The sequence below is a fragment of the Psittacula echo genome (genome assembly GCF_963264785.1).
Source record: "Psittacula echo genome assembly, chromosome: 24".
NCBI lineage: Eukaryota > Metazoa > Chordata > Aves > Psittaciformes > Psittacidae > Psittacula > Psittacula echo.
In genome coordinates, this window is record NC_137759.1 from 2,374,060 (window position 1) to 2,395,780 (window position 21,721).

Genomic DNA, 21,721 nt, shown 5'->3' on the forward strand with positions numbered 1-21,721 from the left:
GCTGCAGGTAAGCAGGGAAAAAAAGGCAGATCCAGGAAATTGAAGGTGGTGGGAGAAGGACAAGTACCAGCTCAGCCCGGATTTGGAGGGAGAATGCAGCTGTAATTGTGCCAGAGAGCAAATCCAGTTCGTTCTCCACCTCTGCCGCAGCAAGGCATGGATCCACATCTATGGAAGGGGCCATGACAGTGCTGCTGGGGTGGGGAGAAAGCAGCAACCACATCCTGCACCTCCCAGAGCAGGGGCTCAGGCCGAGGCCTGCAGCCTGCAAAGCCCATCAGCGTACTGGAACTGGTCCCCACTCTGGTACTCGAACATGTCCAGCGCCACCTCGCAGCTCTCGCGCACCACACGCTCCGCGTCGCAGGCGAAGGTACGCAGGGTCTGCAGGCAGGAGGGGTGGGCTATGGAGCCCAGCGCCTCGGCGCACTCGTGGCGCACCATGGGGCTCTCGGTGAGGCTGCACAGCGCAGCCGTCAGCTGCGGGACACAGGCCTCGTCCTGCATCTGGCCCAGCACGTAACCGATCTCGTGGCGGAACAGGGCGCTGCCACAGCGCAGTCCTGTGGGGAGAGCACAGAGTGAGCTGCCACAGCCCCGAAGGGCACTGGGGTGCGTGGTCAGAGCCCCACACCCAACCCCAAAGCCATGGGGAGCACACCTGGGGGGTCAGAGCTGGCAGTCACTGCCACACACCATGAGGGGTTGGGGAAGGGAACAAGATACCTATGGGAAGGGGTGTCCCACCTGCTCCGAGCCTGCATGGCCACAGCAGCTCTGGCACAGAGAGACCCTCTTGTGATGGAGCTGCCGTCCCCTCTGCCTGCCCTGGGGAGCCTGCACTGCCCATGGATCCTGCTCCACCAGCACAAGGTGCCTGGGGTGTACTGGCATCTCAGCCTCAAGTCCTGCCATGCTGTGGGGCTGAAGAGCTGCAGCAGGCACTGTCTACTTGTCCCAAATGGCTGGAGAGCCTCAAGCGCTTCCCTTACACTGGGTTGTGCACCCAGACAGTTCCTGAGCTGTGGTTCACCCTTTCCCCACCCAGGAAACACTTACTCCCCTCTCTAAAGCTATTCCCAAACCCCACGAGGAGGTTGGCAGCCTCCAACTTGAGAGCAGCGCCCAGGTCCTACCAAGAAACATCAGCCGAGACTGGTTGGTCCCTGGCCAGTATTAGAGCCTGTGCTCTCTCCCACCCAGACCCACAGAGCAAGGGAGGACATTACAGGGGCTGTGAAACACAAGAGAGCACCAAGTGCTTTGCAATGTGGCTCCTGCAGCAAGCAGGGGGTAGCAGCTCTGCAAACACACAGGTGAAGAGCCCGAAAGGAGCCACAAAGCTCTGGATTTGGGAAAGGCTAATCCCGGATTAACCTATAGAGAGTTACAGCACAGAGCCTGCTCTCACCATCCGCCAGTGCCAGCACAGCGGCACGGCCCCCCACGTTCCGCAGGGCAAACATGGCTCTGTAGCGGTCGAACAGTGGCCGGGACTCGTCCAGGAGGGTCTCACGGAGTTTGGTGACATCCGTCTCCTCTGCAGGGGGAGCAGGATCCACAGAGAGGTAGGGGCTGCTGCCTAGATCCTGCTTGTTCTCCTGCAGCCACTCCAGTCTCCTCACTGCCAACTGACATGTCTCGGCCACCTGCAGGGATGAGGACAGAGCCCTTGTGGGATGGATGGGAATGGGCTTCACTAAGGCAGCAAGGAGTCAGCACGCAGGAGGATGTTTTTCATAGAATCATGGAATCCCAGCCTGGAAACCCAAACGGGTTGAAGAGAGCTTAAAGCTCCTCCAGCTCCAACCCCCTTTCACTGGAGCAGGTTGTCCCCTGTGGACCCATCACCGGGGAAATAAAACCCCCTCCAGCCAAGAGCCTCACCTCAACCACGGGATCCTCTGAATAGCGTTTCAGGATATCCAGCACATCAGGATTCCCAATAGCACCCAGGGCTTCACCTGAAGGAAGGATGTGTCAGTGCATTAGCAGGGTGTCTGCTATGCTCTCCAGCAAAGCCTCACCCTGCTCTGAAGTGGGGACATGGGCCCGACTGACGGTGCTAAAAGACAGCCAGAGAAATCACCACAGCAGGAGCCTGGCCAGTGGGAATGTGGAGGCTCACCAACCAGTCCAGCCAGTGCCATGTGGTGAAGTGGCTGCATTCCTCAGGATCCTCCCAGCCATTACACCCAAGCCAGATGAGGCCATCACAGAATGGCTGGAGTTGGAAGCAACCTTAAAGAACACCTTCCACTAGAGCAGCTTGCTCCAAGCCCCTGTGTCCAACCTGGCCTTGAACACTGCCAGGGACGGGGCAGCCACAGCTTCTCTGGGCACCCTGGGCCAGCGCCTCAGCACCCTCCCAGGGAAGAGCTTCTACCTAAGAGCTCATCTCAGTCTCCCCTCTGGCAGATTAAAGCCATCCCCCTTGTCCTGTCCCTACAGGCCCTTGTCCCAAGCCCCTCTCCAGGTTTCCTGCAGCCCCTTTAGGCACTGGAGCTGCTCTAAGGTCTCCCCTTCAGGAGCCTTCTCTTCTCCAGGCTGACCCAGCCCAGCTCTCTCAGCCTGGCTCCAGAGCAGAGCTGCTCCAGCCCTCACAGCATCTCCATGGCCTCCTCTGGAGTCACCCAAGCAGCTCCATGTCAGGAGCTGTTTGGTACCAACAGAAGCACCCACAAGTCCCACTTACAAGCTACCCCCTCCCTGCACCCGCAGCCATCGTACCGGCCTCGTGCCTGACCATGGGCTCCTGACTGGTGTCCTGCAGTACACGGACGAGCACTGGGATGGCCGCTTCGTCCTGCATCTGTCCCAGGCAATAGGCCAGCTCGTGCTTCAGTAGCGCAGAGCCGTCCTCGAAGGCGCTGCCGATCCAGGCCACGGCCGCGGGGCCGCCCAGGTTGCGCAGGGTGAAGAGGGCCCGGAACCGGGCGGGCAGCGGCTGGGCCGTGTCCACCAGGGCACGGCCCACGGCGTTCACCTCCTTCTCCATCACCATCACACCGGAGGGGAGTGGGGCCTGTGGCACGCGGGGCTCCGGTCACGGTCCTGCACACGGGAAGAAGTGAGGGAGGCCTTCGGCCGCCGGCGGGTCCGCTGGGCGACGGGAGACCCCGCGCCTGTACCGGCGGTCCGGGCACAGCGGGACCCGGTTCCACCGGACGCCCCGCGGAGCGCCCGGTGCGGGCAGGACCGGACGCGCCTGGCAAAGGGGGGAGTCACCCAAAACCGGCCCCGCACTCACCAACCTCAGCCATCCTACTCCATCATGTGACCATGCCACAGCTCCTACCTCTGCACTTCCGGGACCGCCCATGGGGCCCTCCCCCCTCCGAGTGGGACCGGCCGCGGAGCAGTAGAGAAGGCGCATGCGCGGTGGCAGCGAGCGTAGGCAGCAGGGTCCCAGTGCCCGACTGCGGCTGCGCCCAACCCCATCTCGGCGGAGCTGCCGGGCGCAGCGGGGGGTTTCGGTCGCAGTCGGGGCAGGAGCGGGGCCCCGGGACCATGAGCTTGGGGCCAGACGGCTCCGGGGAGGGACACGGGCTGTGGGAGAAGAGATTGTTTCAGTCTCCATCTAAACCTCCCCTAGTGCAGCAGCTTGAGACCTTGTTCCTTGGGAGCAGAGCCCGGCCCTCTCCTGGCTCCATTCTCCTGTCAGGCAGTTGTAGGGAGCAATAAAGTCTCCCCGAGCCTTCTCTTCAGACTAAACCCCTCCAGGTCTCTCAGTCGTTCCCCATCACACTTGTGCTTCAGGCCCTGCAGCAGCCCCATTGCCCTTCTCTGGCTCCGCTCCAGCACCTCAATGTCTCTCTTGTAGTGAAGGGCCCAGAGCTGAGCACAGGATCCCAGGTGCAGCCTCACCAGTGCCCAGTGCAGGGCACAACCACTGCCCTGGCCCTGCTGCCACACTGGTGCTCATGCAGGCCAGGATGCTGGCAGCTTCTTGGCTGCCTGGGCACAATCTGCTCAAGTTCAGCTCCACCACTCGGTGCCCCCAGATCCTTCCCCATGAGCAGTTTCCAGCTGCTCTTCCCCAAGCCTGGAGCATTTTCAAGGGCTCCTCCTGGTTTCAGCCTGACAGAGTGGCCTTTGGACAGAGCCACACTCCCTAGAAAAGCAAACCCAGGCAGCACCCACCCAGCCCCGCTCCCCACCTTTTCCTCTTACAACACACCACCAGACCGCTCTATGCCTGGAAGAGAGTAAAGGGCACAAAGTACATTTCACTGCCTGAAACAAGTGGCAAAAACAGGATGAGCACAATGCAGCCACCCCCCTTCCCCATCCTGGGAATGGCCAATGCAGTCAGCAGCCCTTACTGGATATGGGAGGACACAGTTCTTTGCCGAGCAGCACAGTACCACTTGGCCAATGTCTGCTGGAGGAAGTCCACAAGCAGGGATGTGCAAGGCTGCTCCTCCCACCCCAATCCCATCATCCCTCCCCGGATCTTCCCTCCCCACAGCTTTCGAAGTACTGGCACATCAGCTCCCGCACTTGCTCGGCTCGTCCGTCCTCCATGGCAGTGGGCGCAGGCTGGCAGGGCTTGGGCAGCTCGGTGGGCTCAGTGCCCTCCAGCCACTCCTGGTTGAAGGGGTTGTCGTGGGCTTCGCAGACATTGTGCAGGATGCAGCAGGCAAGGACAAGGGTGGGCAGCAGCTCCAGGCTGCAGTCATCACACTTGAGGAGGATCTGCCAGCGTGCCTTCAGGCGCAGGAATGCATTCTCGATCACACTGTGCGCCCGCTTTAGGCGGTAGTTGAACTGCAGCTGCCGCTGAGTGAGGGTCTCATCCTCCTGGTAGGGCTTGAGGATCCAGTCTTGCAAGGGATAGGTGGCATCACCCAGCAGCACATACTTCTGTGCCTTCCCCATGAAGTGCTTGGGAGGGTTGGGGCACAACCGGCCCTCCTTGGCCAGCACCCATAGGCTGGAGCTCTCCAGTACCGCGCTGTTCTCCATGCTGCCAGGGAAAGCAGTGGAGACATCCCAAAACTGGCCCAGCCCATCCACAGTAGCCTGTGTAAGGATGGAATGCCAGCCCTGGCCATTGCAGTAGTCAGCACTGAGGCGCAGGGGTGGGTGGATAGGGATGTGAAGGCTGTCCAGGGCACCGATGCAGTGCGGGAAGCCCCAGCGGGTACGGAAGATGCGCACCATGTTCTCCAGCTCCTTCTCATTGGGTAGCCGGAGGTAGAGGGGCTTCAGCAGCAAGACAACAGCATAGCTTACCTCCCGCACACATGTCTGCACTGTGGAGGGCCCCACACCAAAGAGAGGGCTCAGAGTTTGGTACTCCACATTGGTGGCCAAGTGCCACAGGGCCACGGCCACCCTCTTCTCCAGGGGCAGGGTGGGGTGGAAGTGGGCACTGTGCGGAGCCAGCCCAGGACGCAGCTGGTTGCAGATGTAGAAGAAGGTCTCCTTGGACATCCGGAACTTCTCCAGCCAGTCTCGGGGACTAAACTCCTTCAGCACCACCCGCTCCCACCAGTCTGCGCCCCTGACACTGGGCCAGGCTCGGGGGTAGAAGTAGCAGCTGGTTCTCCTTCGGCGAGCAATCAGGAGCTGCAGCACGGAGGGGAGACAAGACGGGAATGAGGCGGTGCTTCAGAGGCTCATACAACGGTTTGGGTTGGAAGGGACCTTAAAGCTCATCCAGTTCCAACCCACTCATGTCCCCATCTCCATACACCACATTCCCCATCATTTCCAACCTCTGTGTCCCCACATGTCCTTTGTGTGCCACATCCTTTGCCTCCCCGGTGCACTTCTCACGTCCTTCACCCTTTGTGTCCTAGTTACCTGTATGTCCCCCATCCTCCCCATCCCACCTCCTTGCCCTGTGCTCCCCCCGGCCATGTTCTGTGTGCCCTCCCCCCGCACCCTCCCTGTCCCTGGGCTTCCCCCCCCGTGTCCCTGCCCCACTCTTCCCCCACTCCCTGGCCCCGCGGGCCGTGTCTCCATGTTCTTCCCCCCGGCCGGTCGCGCCCTCCGCGATCACCGTCATGAGCCGCTTCTGCCGCTGGCTGTAGTAGTGCCGGAGCCAGGCCCGCCGCTGCGGCCCGTCCCAGGCGCCGGCGCCTGTGCCGGGCATGGCCCGCCGCCCGCCCGTCCGCCGCCGCGCCAGCGCGCACAGCAGCACCACGAGCCGCTCCCGCATGGTCAAACCGGGAGCGGGGGCCGTGCGGGAGGCGACCGGCCGCGGGGTCACGGCGGCACCGGGGGCGGGATGGGCACACCGAGGCCAGCTCTCTCCCGGGGACGCCTCTGGAGCACGGTGGGACCTCGGGGCGGCGCTGGGGGAGGCTGGTCCCGCACCGCGGGGCCGCACCGGGACTCGGACCGCGCTACCGGGGCGGGGCGGGCCTGTTCGGGCCGCCGCGCGGTGTCCGCAGCGGGCAGGGGCCAGGCCGCAGGGAGCAGAGCAGGGTGAGATCCCGGGCCCGGGGCGGGCGGAGGGGCCGCGACCGGAACTAGGCCGCACCGTAGCTGGGGGGCTACGTGAAATAACGTCAGAGCCGTGACCCTAACGCGCTGAGAGCTGACGTCAGACGCTTCCCCCACACCCGGGTTACGGCTGTTGCCATAGCGCCACTTCCTGTATTGATTCGAACGGAGGTGACGAGTACGCTCCCGTCGTGCCCCGCGCTCTGGGGGCGGGGTCAGCGCCGCGGGGGCGGGGTCAATGTCGTGGGGGCGGGGTCAGCGCTGTGGAGGCTGCCGCCATATTGCACAGCGCTCGGGCTAGCGGAGCCTGCCGGGAGGAGGCGGAGCGGGGCCGGGCCGCGCCGGGCGGGCAGGGCCGACAGGTAGGTGGGGGGGGCCGGCGGGCGGTGGGGCTGCAGCCTGGGCTGGTGTCACGGCGGTGCGGGTTGCAGCCCGTCCCCATCCGCGGGCTGCCGGGCTTGAGGGGGGACCAGGCGGGCCCGGTGCGGGGCTGGCCCGGCGGGAGCGGAGCGCGGCCCGGGGTGTCATTCTTCCGGGGCAGTGCCGGGGGGCGGGCGGTTGGCGGGTGGTGCCGGCGTCCCAACGGCTCCTTCCTCGCTCGTGCCCGCGATGCCCGGGCAGGACGGGGCTGGCGCTACCCCCGGCTCGGAGCCGATGCTTAGTGAGGGCTCTGCTGCAGCGCCTGGAGGCCGCGGGCCTTCGTGCACCGGGCCCACCTGCTAACAGTGGTGTGCTGGAGCCGGGGGCAGGGGAGCCCGTGTCCAGCCCCGATGGTTCAGAGTCCTGGCTGTAGAGCCTTTACCCGGCCCTGCTCCAGGTGAACTGACACTGGGAATGGCCTCGCTGCCGTGGCTTCACCCTTTCTTGGCTTCTTGACCAAAGTGACACCATGAGCAGTAGCTGAGTGTGTCTGGTGTGGGCTCTTGTAGAAGAGCACCCAAACAGTGACAGAAACTTGGGACAAAAGTGAATTGTTCGTGCCCAGAACAAGTTCATGATGTGCCATTGTCCACCCGATGGCTTTTCAGGGGTCTGAGGGAACATCCTCCATAAGGGTCTTGTTAATGTGGTGGGGATGTCACATGTTCAGCAAATTACGTGTTTGAGGCCTTGAAAGTCCAACCTGAGCATCATTTGGGGTGCTGGAGGGGAGGAGGAGTTGTGAAAGCTCATGAGGACTTTTGGGCCATGTTGCCTGCAGAGTGTTTTGTTCCTGAGGTTCTTCACAGAGCAACTCCTTTGTTGGCAACAGCATCACATACTAAAGCCTGATTTACTTTATTATTGACTCAGAAGCAGAGTTTTCTGGGGCTCTTGACTGAACCCCCAGTTGAAACTGTTTTGTTGTCTAAGTCCTCTTTCTGTTGTTGACCATTGCAGCTCCAGCAGGTTAGATGTTATGAGGAAGCAGACTTTGGAATAGCTCCATGGCCAAGGCTTCTGGGCAATTCTTAACCTTGGCTTTTAGTATATAAACTACTAAAATCCCACCAAGCAAAAGAGCCTGAAGGTCCTACAAAATGTTCCAAAACAGATACAGTGAGTGACCTTTCTTGTGATCCCTTCTGCTCCTAAAAAAGTCCTCTTGAGTCTGGAACGCCTAACATCGAAAAACTCCACCTGTATAAAGACCCTGTATCCCTGAGGTCCAGGCACTTCATCCATCCCCACTCCTTTATTACCACCTCTTGGTGTGCAAGGAAGTGGTGGAGTTTCCATCACGGGGGTATTTAAAAGAAATGGTGCTCAGAGACATTGGTTACTGGTGGATACAACAGCATTGGGTTAATGGTCGAGCTCAGTGATCTTAAAGGTCTTTTCCAACCTAAATGATTCTGTGCAGAAGAAGTAAATATCTTGTAGGTAATCATCAAAAGGAATGCCCTTGTGTGCTGGTTGGTGAGCAGCTGACAGCAGAACCTCCATTTCTCCTGTCTAGCCAGTAGCTTGTCCAAAATGTGTGTTTATCTGGGGAAAGCTACCATCAGGTGTCAATGGAAGCAGAGGTACAGTGGCTGCAGTTTAGCCTCTCTTTCCTCTTGACTGTGCAGTGGCTGCACATGGCTCAGCTCTCGTCTTCAAGGGCCATTTGGTGGTTAGGTGAAGTCAAAGCAGAACACAAGATTGATGCCTTTCCCCTCTTTGTCAAGTAGGAGCTCAAGGGAATAGTACCCAGCTCCTTCCCCAGTGTATGTCCTAACCTCTGGCATCTGCAGAAAGGGATAGTGTTGAGCACAACAGGAACCCGTTCCTGATATCCAGAGGAGCAGCAAAACTTGTTCAGCACTTGATGTTTCTTAAACATGAGCTGCCAGAGCTGAACCCGACCCTGCACTTGGCCTTTAGAGCTCTGCTTGAGCCTCTGGAACAGCCAGAGAGGAAAGAGGAGGCATTCAAACACTGTTTAACATAGGTACCTGCTAATGATTGCATCTCTCAAACTGGAGCTGTATTTCTGCTGCCTCTTATTTGGTTTTCTTTGATAATAGATGAACCTCTTGGGAGACATTCTGTTAATCAAATGCAGAGGTTGTCTTTTGTCCCAGAGGCAAAAGGTGGCCCAGAGGTGACCCCATGGTGAGCGTGTGTTGTGTATTCGTGCTCTGTGTTTCTCCTGCCCTGCTGAAGACTTTGTATTTCATTCTGGGTTTCCTGGGAACAGGTGTGTCCCTCTTGTTTGTGGAGCGGGGAAAGAGGAAATAGTCCCTCCCTGCAGGCCATGAAAAGGGTGATGATCATAATGGTGACGATCTGAGAAATCCTCTGCTGGGTACTTGATTGTGTGCCTGCTTAGATAAACCCTGTGCTTCTGACAGGCTGCTCTCCGCTGCAGTGAGGTGTGTGGTGAATGAAAACATCCTCTAGGAAGTAAGAACCTTCCCGTTCTCCAGACTTCTCCTAATTTACTAAAAGCTGGCTGGAGCAAATGTGGAACCCCCTCATCTGGGGCCTGGCTGCTGCATGGGGTTGATGGTCATGCTTGTATTTGAGCCTTGAGTTAAGCAGTTGAAAATGTGCTTGTCCTTTGCGTACAGCCCAGCAGGTGTGACTCTGGCTTCCCTTCTTTTCCAGTTATGGGGAGAAGGCGGGGGGGGAGTAGGGAAAACATCTGTGCTGAAAGCAGTGGTTGTACCTGAGCATTGCCAATGTAAGAGGCAGCAGTAGCAGTGTCCTAGGTAGGCTTCCTGCAGTGTTCCCTTTGGGCAAGGGTTTGCGTCTGAGGGCAACTGTTTTGTGTCTGGAAACCCTCTGGTCTTGTCCTGGTGTGCTGGAAGGTTGAATATTGGAGGGAAGTGCGTTATTTTACTGAAGGCTTCTCCATAGACAGAGATTTTCCTGTTTTCTGAAGCTCTCAAAACCCTGAGTGTTGAGTGTGAAAGTCCACACCACGTGCAGAGCTGTCTGTCATCCTTGGCTCACACAGTTCCCTGCAGCACTCCATGACCTGAATGTCCTAAATTAGTGCTGTTGCTGTGTGGTTGCTGGTCAACATTCCTCTCTCACCTCGCTAGGGCTGTAGGTTGGTTTGGAAAGGTGTAACCGAACCCTAAAATCAGCTCCTTAAGGGGAAACCTTAGAGCAGTTCCCAGTGCCTAAAGGGGCTTCAAGAAACCTGGAAAGGGGCTTTGTACAAGGGCCTGTAGGGACAGGCCAAGGGGAATGGCTTTAACCTGCCAGAGGGGAGACTGAGATGAGCTCTTAGGCAGAAGCTCTTCCCTGGGAGGGTGCTGAGGCGCTGGCACAGGGTGCCCAGGGAAGCTGTGGCTGCCCCATCCCTGGCAGTGTTCAAGGCCAGGTTGGATGAGGCTTGGAGCAACCTGCTCTAGTGGAAGGTGTCCCTGCCCATGGCAGGGGGTTCAAACTGGAGGAGCTTTAAGGTCCGTTCCAACCCAAAGCTGTCTGGGATTCCATAATTTGATGATTCATGGTGTTAAGCCACAAAAGACAAAAGGGGAGGGGATGATGACCCACGGCATTTTTTGTGATTTGAGAGGTCCTGTTAGCCTCTAATGCAGATTTCGTAGATCAAGGGTAGGTCAGGTTGGTGATGAGTGAATTACAAAAGGAGGGGGAGCGCTTGACATGGGATGCATACATTTTTTTAACCTCCTTTGTTAATAGCATCACAGACTTCTCTAGCTTCTCCCTCACAATAATGCAGTCTCTGACTCTTCACTTGGGGAAACTGAACAGGTTGGCATGAGATACCAGGGATGCTCCTGCAAAAGCATTGGGATGCTTAATGGTGAGGAGGAAAAGGCCTCTGCATTTCAGCATCTGTAAGAAGTCCAAGTTTCAGCACTAAGAAATAGCTTACCTAGAGAAGGTATCTCTGCTCCAGACCATGTTCCAGATTTCATGTGCTTTAGCTTTCAAACTAATTACAGAGAATATTGCAATAGTTCAGTCATGTCTCACTGAACCCCTCTGAGCTGTGTGCCAGTTTCCAGTAGCAGACCCTGGGTGGGTGTTTTTTTTTCTTCGAGGTAAAGCTCCCTGCAGCAAACCTCTCCCGTTGCAGAGGAGGCTGAGGCCTGTGTGTTAGATTCCACCTTTCCCTTTGGAGATGTTTGTCTTGGGTTTAAAGACCAACTTGGCACCTCTCTTCTGGCGTTTGTGTTAGCGTAACCTATGGGCAAAGCATGAGATGTGTGTGAGTTGGGCAGCAACATTGCTTCTCTGTGCCCTTCAGAGCTTGGAGCTAGCCAAGAGAAATTGGGAGAGCATGGGCATCAGCCATTGGATGTTAACCCAAGGGGCTGCCTAGTCCATAGCAGTGTGTGGTACTAAGAGTCTGCAGGACTTTTGACATGGCTAAAAGTTACCCCAGGCAGTGTCAGCACCATGGTGTGCACTGCTGTGGATAGAAAAAGTGGTCTTAGGTTGAAAGAACAAACAGATGAGGTTGGGAAGAGGCTGCTTCTATATGAAATGGTGGAATAATCTGGTGGTTTTCTTGGCCTGTCTGTTGCAGCAGACTAATTACTGATTGGACTTGATGAGCGCAAAATCCTGAGCCTGCTGGACTCCCCAACCTTTCTGCTTCCCAACATGGACCAGGATTATGAGAGACGTCTCCTACGCCAAATCAACATACAGAATGAGAACACAATGCCTTGTGTGAGTACACATGGGCTCTGCTGAGTGCTCTTGGTCTGACTATTAAGTTTGCTTGTGACTGTTTTCACTTGAGCTTTTAGAAGACACAGGATCTCTTTGAAGCAAACCTTAATGCTCCCTTGGGCTGTGAGCAACTGTGAGTTCCTAAGCTGTTCCAGAATAACTGAATAGCTTCAACAACAAGGAGTTAAGATATTTTAATGTAGCTTAGTATTGTCTTCTAACTAAATGATCTTGGTAAGCACATGTGGAATATGAAGAGCTGGGGGCTAACCAACAAACCAACCAACTGCAGGGCTTGACAAGATAGAAAAGTCCAGTAGGGGCCACCAAGATGGTTTGAATCAGCCCTGTTCTGACCTGGAGGTCCCTTCCAACAGGAATGGTTCTATGCCAAAGCATGTGGCTGAAGGTGAGGAATGTGCTGCTCACCCTGCAGCAGTGTGTACTGTTCCCTCTGCCTCAGGTCTGCCTCTGACAGGGTCACTTTGAGAGGGAACACTGAGGAAGAAGCTGTTTCATTGCTTCTCTTGACAGATGTTCCCATAACAGTCGGACTCTGATGTGCTCACTGGTTCTGTGAAGAGGATAAACTAGTGCTTGGCTCTTTTCCTTTGGCATAGTCAGCTTTGACAATACCCTGTTGATGTTTTTCAGATCCCTGCCGTGACCGATACTTATTCTTGTATGTGTCTTTTTAATTCAGGTAGCAGAGATGAGAAGAACCCTGACGCCTTCCAATTCTCCCATGTCTTCTCCCAGTAAGCATGGTGACAGGTTCATTCCCTCAAGAGCTGGGGCCAACTGGAGCATCAACTTCCACAGAATAAATGTAAGTTTTTCTCCCCTCTCCTGCAGTCTTGGAAGTGAGGAAGCGGCTGGCAGAATTGCTCTGCTTGTCTTCTGCTGCCTCAAAAGAGTTCTTTTGAGGGCATGTCTTCAAACAGGCTGCCCCTGTCATCCAGGAGACTTCTTCACTTGTTGTTTTACCATGCGTCATGATGTTTGTGTGGTGAAAGTGTGTTTCTCCCTCTTAGGAAAACGAAAAATCGCCAAGTCAAAACAGAAAAGCAAAGGATGCTACATCAGACAACGGCAAAGGTGAGGCCACACTCCTACCACTTGTGCTGAGGCTACAGCTTTTGCTCCAAGCTCTGTTGGCAAGTTTGGAAATTGAGGGAACACTGATACTTAAATGCTTATGCAAAAACATGTGTTGGTGTGTTAGGAAATGCCCTCATCACAAGAGTGAGTCTTGGGTCAACCTCAATGGGCTCCTGACAAGAATCTGGGAAGCATGAGGTTATTTGTATCTCTTGATTTGTTGTGCCTTGGAAGCCCTTTTCTGATGGACTGGGAGGAGGGGAAGCTTGCTGCAAATCTTGATTCCAAACTGTGGCTCCAGGCTTATTAAGAGGCCCTGTGAATGTTAAGTGTGATCCTGCTGCTCCCTGTGGAGCTGTTTGCTGCTGCCGAGCTCCCCGCCTAAGCACACATTTGGGTTCACAGATGGCCTTGCCTACTCTGCCTTGTTGAAGAACGAACTCTTAGGAGCAGGGATCGAAAAGGTGCAAGACCCACAGACAGAAGACAGGAGGCTGCAGCCATCCACCCCAGAGAAGAAGTCTCTCTTCACTGTAAGTGGGTTACCTGACATTAAAACCAATGGAGGTTTCACATATGTGTCACTGGAACGAAGCACCTGGTTCTGCCAAGCTGCTGGGGCCAGTGAGGTAGTTCTGTGCCTTGACTGAGGTAAGCTGTTGATAACAAAATTGGGTGGCCTGCAAGGTGAACAGAAGGATCTGCAGCAAGCTACATCCTATTTCTGTGCTGGCAGGGAAGCTGAGTTGGAGCCGAGCTTTTTTGGGCAGTGTGATAAATGACCAAATCAAACTTGAGGATTTCAGTGGAGATGAGGTTTTTTTTGTGTGGTTCTGGAGCACATGGGAAAGGGAGGAACTGGAAAGTCTGGAAAATCTGGCTGTGGGTGTTGGAGTTAGCATTGGGCACCAGCATGTGTTCTGCCAAAGTCCTGGTTGTGCTGGGGCTCTTACTGGATGTGTTTTCTTTATGCAGTATTCGCTCAGCACAAAACGTTCTAGTCCAGATGATGGCAATGAGGTCTCACCCTATTCCCTGTCTCCTGTCAGCAACAAAAGGTAATGCTGATTCTCCACAGACAGCAAGAAGGGAAGGGCTGGGACAGAGGATTCACTGCGTTCTCCAGGGCTTTTTATTAAGGCACCAACAGTTGCTATGTGAAGTGGGTTTAGGAATCTGGGGAGATACTAAGTAGGGACAGTAAAGTTGTAAGAATTTTCTGCAGGTGCCTATCATGCCTCGATCTGTCTCAGCCAACTTGCAGTAGTCAGTTTTACCTCTTTGCTCTCCAGCTTCTTTATAGCAGCACAATCTAATTCTTTCCAGTTTGGAAAGAATGTTGCAGCCTCTGTATGTGTTTCTATAGCTATGCAGGTATGCTTTGAAGAGTGGCTACATCTGTGTCTACCATCTGCTGCCAGGTGTATGATCCTGTCCTTGGTTTTGTATCTGTTATTGTAAACAGCCAGAAGCTGCTCAGATCACCTCGAAAACCTACTCGGAAGATCTCCAAGATTCCTTTCAAAGTGCTGGATGCCCCAGAGCTGCAGGATGACTTCTACCTGAACCTGGTGGACTGGTCCTCTCTGAATGTCCTCAGTGTTGGCCTTGGGACTTGCGTTTACTTGTGGAGTGCTTGTACGAGCCAGGTAAATGATCATCCATATCAAGAGAATGAGGCCCCCATTGCTGTAGCATCTTGCAGAGCTACAGAAGGTGCTGTGTTAGGGATCCAGCACTCGCAGTGCTCTGCCCCAAACTAGGTACTAGTCAGTGAGACAGTTAACAGTGTAGCTTGACAACAGCAAGTGTTCCTTAACTCCATTCTGTCCTACTCCCAAGGTAACCCGGCTGTGTGATCTCTCTGTGGAAGGAGATTCTGTAACATCTGTGGGCTGGTCAGAACGGGTCAGTACAATATTGTCAATATCAATAGCTGAAAAACTCTTCATTTAGACCTTCTTCTGGTAGCTGTGTAGCTCTTCCTTATAGGTTTCATTTCTTAGATTGTTTTTCCTGTATTTTCCCAAACTCCCTGTATGCATTACAAATCAAATGTGGTTTGCTGTTCTTGCTGGTTTTCTTGCTAAATGAGAGGGGATAGAAGGCAGCCTCTTGGATCTTGAGGTTCTCGAGGTATTTGCAAAGAGGTGTGGGTGGGAGAAAGAGCCAGTTGGCTTCTCCAGTTCTTGACAATAAAATGCTACAATAAGTATATTCCAGCCAGGCTGCTTGGCAGTCTCAGGAGGGAAGAGATGTAAGATAGAAGAACTTGGTATGCTTTCCCTTTTGTGGGACTTATCTCAAGTCTTTTCCTCAGCTTTTAGCTTTTGTTTTATGTCTATCTGTACTTACTGGCTTTACTGATTGTGGTCTTCTGCTTCTCTAGGGGAACTTGGTAGCTGTTGGCACTCACAAGGGTTTTGTACAGATCTGGGATGCAGCTGCAGGAAAAAAGCTGTCCATGCTGGAGGGGCACACAGCCAGAGTTGGTAAGGAGGCAGGAGGAAGAGGTTTCACATGTTTTGTTTTTTCATGATTGAACTTTCTTCTTCTGTGTGAGGGGTTTGCTTGAAATAACAGAAATCAAAGTACCAGAATTGATAGTGCTATGTCTTCAGCAGTCTTCAGAACACCATCACTGCAGTGTTCTGACCCTGGGTGTGGTGGTGGTGGTGGTGGAGTCTTGCAGCTGGTGTTGCCGCCATCTCTGAGGCATTTTAGGTTTGGTTACAACATCTTTTCTCACTGCCTCTGGCTTCCTGTGTCAGCCCTGCAGGCAGGCAGCTTTACACTGAGATTTCCAGTTCCCCTATTCTGCTGGGACTATTTTTTTTGCTCAGAGGTGCTATGAATCCAAAAGCTGGAGTGAGATTTGGGAAGTCAAGGCACTCTCCAAGTTTCTGTGCTTTATTGCACTGTGAAATGGGATTAATGATACCTTCAGTAAGGTTGTGCAGGTTAATCTTCCTTTGTACGCTACTCTAGGGACTTCCGAGGGATATAAGGGAGATCCAGCAGCACTGATTTTTCTTTATCTTTTTAAAACCTTGGCAACTGTGGGGTCTGTTCTGCCTCCCCACTCCTGCAGGACTCCCACAATGTGCTCTTCTGCTCTCTCTGCATTCCAGGTGCCTTAGCATGGAATGCTGACCAGCTGTCTTCTGGGAGTCGAGACCGGATGATCCTTCAGAGGGACATCCGCACGCCCCCACTGCAGTCTGAGCGGCGGCTCCAGGGCCACAGGCAGGAGGTCTGTGGGCTTAAATGGTCTACAGACCACCAGCTCCTGGCCTCTGGAGGCAATGACAACAAGGTATGGTACTGCCTAGGAGCCAGGTGAGTCTCAGGGTCTCTGCATCTTCACCAAGAAACAGCAGACCCCCTTCCTTTAAGGATATATGTCCTTTCTGAAAGGGGTTTTTGTTTCAGTTGTTGGACCATGTCCAAACAAATCATGCTGAGCCTCTCCTCAGCCTCCTCTTGCTAATAAAATTAACAAGGCAAATTTAATTTTGCTTCTGTATTTGGCTAATTAAATCTAGAGCTTGACTCTGGGGTTTGAGTGCAGCAAAGCTACTGGTAAGCTGTGCTTCCTGACTTTATTTAGGTAGAATATAGTAGTTTATTGCAGTAATGTTTATCTGTGCAGAAGGAAACTAAGTTTAGAGCTTTAGAAGTTTTAATACTTATAATGCAGGCTTGTAGTTCACTGAGCACCATATGGAAGAAGCATCTGTTGTGGAGAAGCAGTGCTCAGAGCCCTTAGGAGCGGGTTGCTAGGTAGTGAATTTGCCCAGTGCCTGTGTGACAGCGTGGTTGTACCCAGTTCCTCCTGCTCAGAATAACTTCTAATGAACCTGAGCATATTTCTAAATGTGTTCTGGAATAATACAGCCATAAAGACAGAAGAAGGTTTTGAGTCATGTTTAGTGATGGCATGTTTTTGGCTTCCTCAGCTTACCTGAAACTCAGCACTCATCCTGAGAGATAGACCTACCTGGAGCATTGAGGCTGAGCTGGTGTGGTCCTTACTAGCAAAAATAGTGCACGGCTGAGCTGCTAATGCACGTACCCAGAGAAGCTGTGGCTGCCTCATCCCTGTCAGTGTTTAAGGCCAGGTTGGACACAGGGGCTTGGAGCAGCCTGCTATAGTGGAAGGCGTCCCTGCCCGTGGCAGGGGTTTGGAGGTGGATGAGCTTTAAGGTCCCTTCAACCCAAACCAGTCTGGGATTCTATGACTGTGGCCCTCAGAATGGCTCCTCAGCTGAGGTGGTGGCAGGGTAGGACTGGCTTCAGGGCTGCCAAGTGCAGAGTGGAGATGCATGTGCTTGGGCAAGGCTGTGGGAAACCACCTTGTTGCCCAACTGCCCTCATCAGTCCCAGTGCAGCATCGTGGTTTGTTGTGTGCCCGTAACACCCACTGCAGCACAAGTTTGATCACGTCTCTCCTCTGCCAGCTCCTTGTCTGGAATCACTCCAGCCTGAGTCCTGTCCAACAGTACACCGAGCATTTGGCAGCAGTAAAAGCTATTGCCTGGTCTCCACACCAGCACGGGCTCCTTGCCTCCGGCGGTGGCACCGCTGACCGCTGCATACGCTTCTGGAACACGCTCACGGGGCAGCCCTTGCAGTGCATTGACACCGGGTCACAAGTGTGCAACCTAGCCTGGTCCAAACATGCCAATGAGCTGGTAAGTTCCTTCCTGTGCAGTCCTACTGCTGAGCTGCCTCCTGTTCAGAAGCTTCATGCATGTTTCCCTCTCCCCTTCCAGGTGAGTACCCATGGCTACTCGCAGAACCAGATCCTTGTCTGGAAATACCCCTCCTTAACTCAAGTAGCAAAGCTCACGGGGCATTCATACCGAGTCTTGTATCTGGTGAGTGATGGCCATGTCTCTGAAAACCTCTGTAACTTCTGTAGCTGCTTTATCTGGCTGCAGATAAAGCATCTTGTTGGGGCTCCTCTTCTGTGCTGAAGATGAGGCCTAAAGCCACAGTGCCAGTGGCACTGTGTAAGCTGCCTGTAGTCTAGGTGGAGATATCAGTGCTGTCCTACGAGCAATAGAAAATGCTCTGGATCTAGTTTCCTTGCCTGCAAGGGTTACTTTTCATTTGCTGCTATGAAAATGTGAGGTTTTATTAATGAATAGCAAAGCCTGCCAAAACACTTCTAAGGAAGCAGAAGCACCTCTTTTTGTTCCCTTAAGACTCTAACACTTTTTCACTGGTGACTGCCAGCAAGGGAAGAATTTGATGCTTTCAGTCTTCCTAATTTGTCATTAAAATGCTTGGTGTAGTTAATCCCCATGAATCCCATACCTGTTTTGCTACACAGGGCTTTCAGTGGTGGACTCATAACAGAGATGATAAATAGGCAAATACTGATTTGTGAGGTGAATTCCAACCAAAGCGACTAACAGAGCTGGCAAATGCCAGTCCTATCACACTTCCTGCCTTAACACATATTTATAACGTGGGGAGGAGTTGCCTCAATTACAAATGGGTTGGAGTTCCTAATACAATAATCCTTTTTATGATAATTCTACCCATGTGTTCTGTAGCTGCTTAAATAATATGCAAGTGCTTGAATTGGCACCTACTGAGACTGAACACTGCACATGAAAGCAGAGGTGGCTGTTTGGTTTCTCACCAAGTAGGAAGGAGAGTTAAATCTCTCTTTCATTCCAATGAAGATTTGTTTTCAACCTCAAAAATGAAAGAGATGCTAAAGGTTGCTCTCTCTTGGCCTTAGGCTATGTCCCCTGATGGGGAGGCCATAGTCACAGGAGCTGGAGACGAAACCCTGCGCTTCTGGAATGTCTTCAGCAAAACTCGCTCGACAAAGGTAAAGATGTGTGTGTTGTGTGCATGGCTGCAGCTCTGTCCTGCCTTGGGGGGTCAAGTCAGTCCAAGCTTGCTCTTTTCCGCTGCCTTGCCTCTGATCTCGTCACCAGATCCTGCAGATTGAGGGCTGGATGCAGTGAAGGGTTAAACTTTGCAGAGATAAGAAGGTTGCCTCTGTGTGCCCAAGGCAGTGGGACAGGACATCCTTCTCCTGGTTGCTACAGGGCTGCTGCACACAGCAGCATTTTGGGGAGCTCAGAGACTAGCAGTTGTTTTAATGCAGACCCCAAAGGGCAGATGGAGTAGTGCTGCAGTACTTAGCCCCTGCCTCGTCTTCTCTTATCAGGAGTCAGTATCCGTTCTCAACCTCTTCACCAGGATACGATAAACCCCCAAGCTGAGACCCAGGAGACTGCAGGCTGCCATACCAGGATGAAACCACTACCTTGGTGTGCATGGACCCCCAAGTGATTCACCAGAAGGGGAGGGAGTGCCAATGGGACTGGAGGACGGATCCAAGAGATGATAATTAAATACGTGCTTGTGAACCATGCTGGGCAGTATTTGGGATAGGGTTGGGGAGGGGAGGGAACTGCCAAAGGTTTATGGATTCATCCTTCATAAAAGGGTACAAGAGAAATGTTAAACCTGCATCTTCCAACCCTCATGTTGTGTACTGGAGAAACCACGTGTGACATGGACCACTGAGATGTGACCAGCTGCTGCGTTGTCCCCTCCTGGGAGAGACCAGACCATCTTTGCCTCTGTAGGAACAACTTTAATCTGCTGCTCTGAGTCCTGCTGTCCTTGGATGCCATTGGTGGAGGTAGGAGCCAGCCAGACCAGTTCAACATTGCTCATGCACAGGGGCTGGATTTCAGGCTTGTTGCCTGGTACCCCCTTACAGGAAGACCCTGGAGAACTGTTTCTTTCCTTGTGCTCCCTGGGGGTGCTGTGACTCGATACAATCATTCCAGCTTGAGTTTTGCTTTGGTTTAGGCATGCTTAACAGCTGCCTTCAAATCCATTTGAGGGGGCTCAGCTTTGGAGGAGACTTGAGGCTCCATCATGGAGGGAGCACATCCAGAAAGTGCTGAAATTGCTGTTCCATGTTCTGGGCTGATCCTTTTAGTTAACAGAGAGGAAAACCAATGGCTTGAAGAAACCCAGCCAACAACCATTGTGCATGTGGAGCTCCCCACAGTGGTGTTTGTGGCAGGCTGGTTGCACTGGAGTCTTCCTGAGGACAAAAGCAGTTGAGATGTGTCTGTGAAACAAAACCACTCGTGCGGATCTGGGTTGTTTTGGAGAGAGCAATGGCCTCTTCTAGCTGGGAGAATAACCCCACGTCTGGACAAGAACAGGGGTTCTTTTTTTGAAAGCAAGAAGCATTGCTTTATTTTCTAACCCCCCAGGTCAAAGCCAGGGACCTGTTGTTGGGGTTTTGGGGGGTTGTTGTGGGGGTTTAAGTTTAATGAGAAGAGACTGCCTGCTGGTGAGCCTGGGGTGAGCCATGGGCTGAGCTGCAAAGTGCTCATGTGTCTGTTTTGCTTTTAATTTAAAGAGAAGCTGTTGTGCTTGCAGCAGCCCGTTCCCCTCTCACTCTGCCCATGTGCCAATGCTCTCCCTGCCACACCGGGATGGATGCAAGTGCTGTTTCCTCTTCCCAGTTGGATTTTCCTGGCTGTGCATATAGACCATGACCTGTTCTCTGTAGATTGCATAAGTGATAATGTTTCTCTCTTCCTTTTCCTTCTTTCCCTGCACTGGGCTGTAATAGGGATGTGATTGTCTCTTCCCCAGTGCCACCAGTATCTATGCTGTAGGAAGGATGTGTAGGAAGCTCCACATGGAGAAGGGCAGCGAAGTGCTGCTCTGTTCACTGCAGCCTTGACTACGGGTGCCATTCACCAGTGCCTGGATCAGGCTTTTGGTGCTCCCTTTGCATGTCACAGGGATGTATGAGGCCCTCATGTGCCAGGCTGGCAGCACCCAGGCTCCACAGCCCAACCTGGCAGCCACATTGTGGGCTTACAGCCTCACCTGCTTCCAAAATGTCATGTCAAAGGGATTTCTGACCCACCTTTTCAACACAATGACTTTAGCGTAGTGCAAGTGCATGGTTTAAAAACCATACCATGGCCTCGCAGCCCCTTGTTCTTGGGTGGTACATTCACAGGCACTGTTAAACTTCCAGCGTGTGGAAGGAGCACTCAAAGCACTGAGGAGGAGTTAAAATTAACTTGGATCATTAAGTTGGTGAGAGCAGGTCTGAAGTCAAAGGCCACCTGTAGCAAGACACTGGCTTTCCCAAGCTTCTGTCCTGTCTGCTAACCACCATTGGGCAGCAGTTGGGCCCAGGGTGGGTGTTTGCACCGGGGCTGGAGATGGTTGTAGCTGTTACTGTGGATTTTCCTGTCTGTTGTGGGTTCCCTTCTGCTGAAATCCCAACATTCAGGTGGCTTTGTGTGTTCTGGAGCAGGAGGGAGCTGAGCCCAGGGGGATGATGCTGGCTGGGAAGGGCCACTTGTGTGTCTGTCCCTGCATCAGGCTCTTCTCTCCCCAGGGACTCCCACATCCCACATCTCACTCTGGAGTTGCACTGGGAGCAGGTTGGCTTCTCTCCTCCTGGTGATGGGGGAGTGAATGAGCTCTTCCTATGGACCTGGCACAACCTCCTTCCCAGCGGTGGTGTTCCCAGAGGTGCTCCCTGGGGTTTGGGATGCTGCTGTGTGTGTGTTCTATGTGAGCACAGGCAGAGGGCAGAGCAGAAGGGCCTCCCTGAGTCTGGGTTGTGAAGTCTTGGCCATGGGCCATTGTTATATGTAAGGTGGGGACAAACCCCCCAGCAAGCACGTTGTGACTTGTCCGTGTAAAACAATCTAACTGGCATTAAACAAGGTGTGGATTTATGGCTCAGGATGGCTCTGCTTCTGCTTTTCAGGATGAGGTTAGGGGAGCAAGGGCTTTGCTGTGGTTGGAGGAGGAGGAAGGTGGGGGGGAGCAGTGGGAATCTGGCTGGGGGGAGATGGGGCAGCTCTTCTGCTTGCTCAGTCCCACCAGCTGGGGTCCTGGCCCCTCCTTCCAGCCTCATCACATCCCACTGCCTCCAGGGGCACCCCCCAAGTGGTGGGGACAGCCCCATGAGTGTCCCCTGAGGAGCCCTGATGTGCCTGCTGGTGGGGACACAAAG

At 53.7% G+C, this 21,721-nt stretch overlaps 3 protein-coding genes across 9 annotated transcripts; 1 reads left to right on the plus strand and 2 right to left on the minus strand.

The window, feature by feature from the left end:
• Window positions 1-104: 104 nt before the first annotated feature.
• Window positions 105-3,440, minus strand: DOHH (deoxyhypusine hydroxylase). Of its 3 annotated transcripts, none has more exons than XM_080634321.1 (5): window positions 3,299-3,440; window positions 2,731-3,054; window positions 1,888-1,964; window positions 1,412-1,649; window positions 105-563 (listed from the first exon to the last, which is right to left on the minus strand). In XM_080634321.1, exons 2-5 carry the CDS (start codon window positions 3,002-3,004, stop codon window positions 247-249), a joined length of 906 nt encoding a protein of 301 aa, XP_080490447.1. In that variant the 5' UTR covers window positions 3,005-3,054; window positions 3,299-3,440; the 3' UTR covers window positions 105-246. The 3 variants fall into 3 exon arrangements, with proteins under 3 accessions (XP_080490447.1, XP_080490445.1, XP_080490446.1); XM_080634319.1 differs by having other exon boundaries at window positions 3,251-3,382; XM_080634320.1 differs by having other exon boundaries at window positions 3,255-3,349.
• Window positions 3,411-6,626, minus strand: LOC308229938 (uncharacterized protein). 3 transcript variants are annotated; one of them, XR_013958487.1, is made up of 4 exons: window positions 6,011-6,626; window positions 4,326-5,574; window positions 4,161-4,198; window positions 3,411-3,549 (listed from the first exon to the last, which is right to left on the minus strand). XR_013958487.1 is itself a non-coding variant. In XM_080634318.1 (4 exons), the coding sequence occupies exons 1-3, from the start codon at window positions 6,167-6,169 to the stop codon at window positions 4,193-4,195; spliced, it is 1,236 nt and encodes a 411-aa protein (XP_080490444.1). In that variant the 5' UTR covers window positions 6,170-6,626; the 3' UTR covers window positions 3,411-3,549; window positions 4,161-4,192. The 3 variants fall into 3 exon arrangements, 1 of the variants encoding a protein (XP_080490444.1); XM_080634318.1 differs by having other exon boundaries at window positions 4,504-5,574; XR_013958488.1 differs by lacking the exon at window positions 4,161-4,198 and having other exon boundaries at window positions 3,414-3,549.
• Window positions 6,627-6,706: 80 nt separating this feature from the next.
• Window positions 6,707-21,447, plus strand: FZR1 (fizzy and cell division cycle 20 related 1). 3 transcript variants are annotated; one of them, XR_013958453.1, is made up of 15 exons: window positions 6,707-6,818; window positions 11,432-11,577; window positions 12,284-12,409; window positions 12,615-12,678; window positions 13,087-13,214; window positions 13,657-13,739; window positions 14,147-14,330; window positions 14,524-14,589; window positions 15,071-15,173; window positions 15,813-15,997; window positions 17,142-17,375; window positions 17,457-17,561; window positions 18,437-18,529; window positions 18,875-19,354; window positions 21,095-21,447. XR_013958453.1 is itself a non-coding variant. In XM_080633892.1 (14 exons), exons 2-14 carry the CDS (start codon window positions 11,509-11,511, stop codon window positions 18,914-18,916), a joined length of 1,482 nt encoding a protein of 493 aa, XP_080490018.1. In that variant the 5' UTR covers window positions 6,707-6,818; window positions 11,432-11,508; the 3' UTR covers window positions 18,917-21,447. The 3 variants fall into 3 exon arrangements, 2 of the variants coding, with proteins under 2 accessions (XP_080490018.1, XP_080490019.1); XM_080633892.1 differs by having other exon boundaries at window positions 18,875-21,447; XM_080633893.1 differs by having other exon boundaries at window positions 6,708-6,818; window positions 11,435-11,577; window positions 18,875-21,447.
• The last annotated feature ends 274 nt before the right edge of the window (window positions 21,448-21,721 follow it).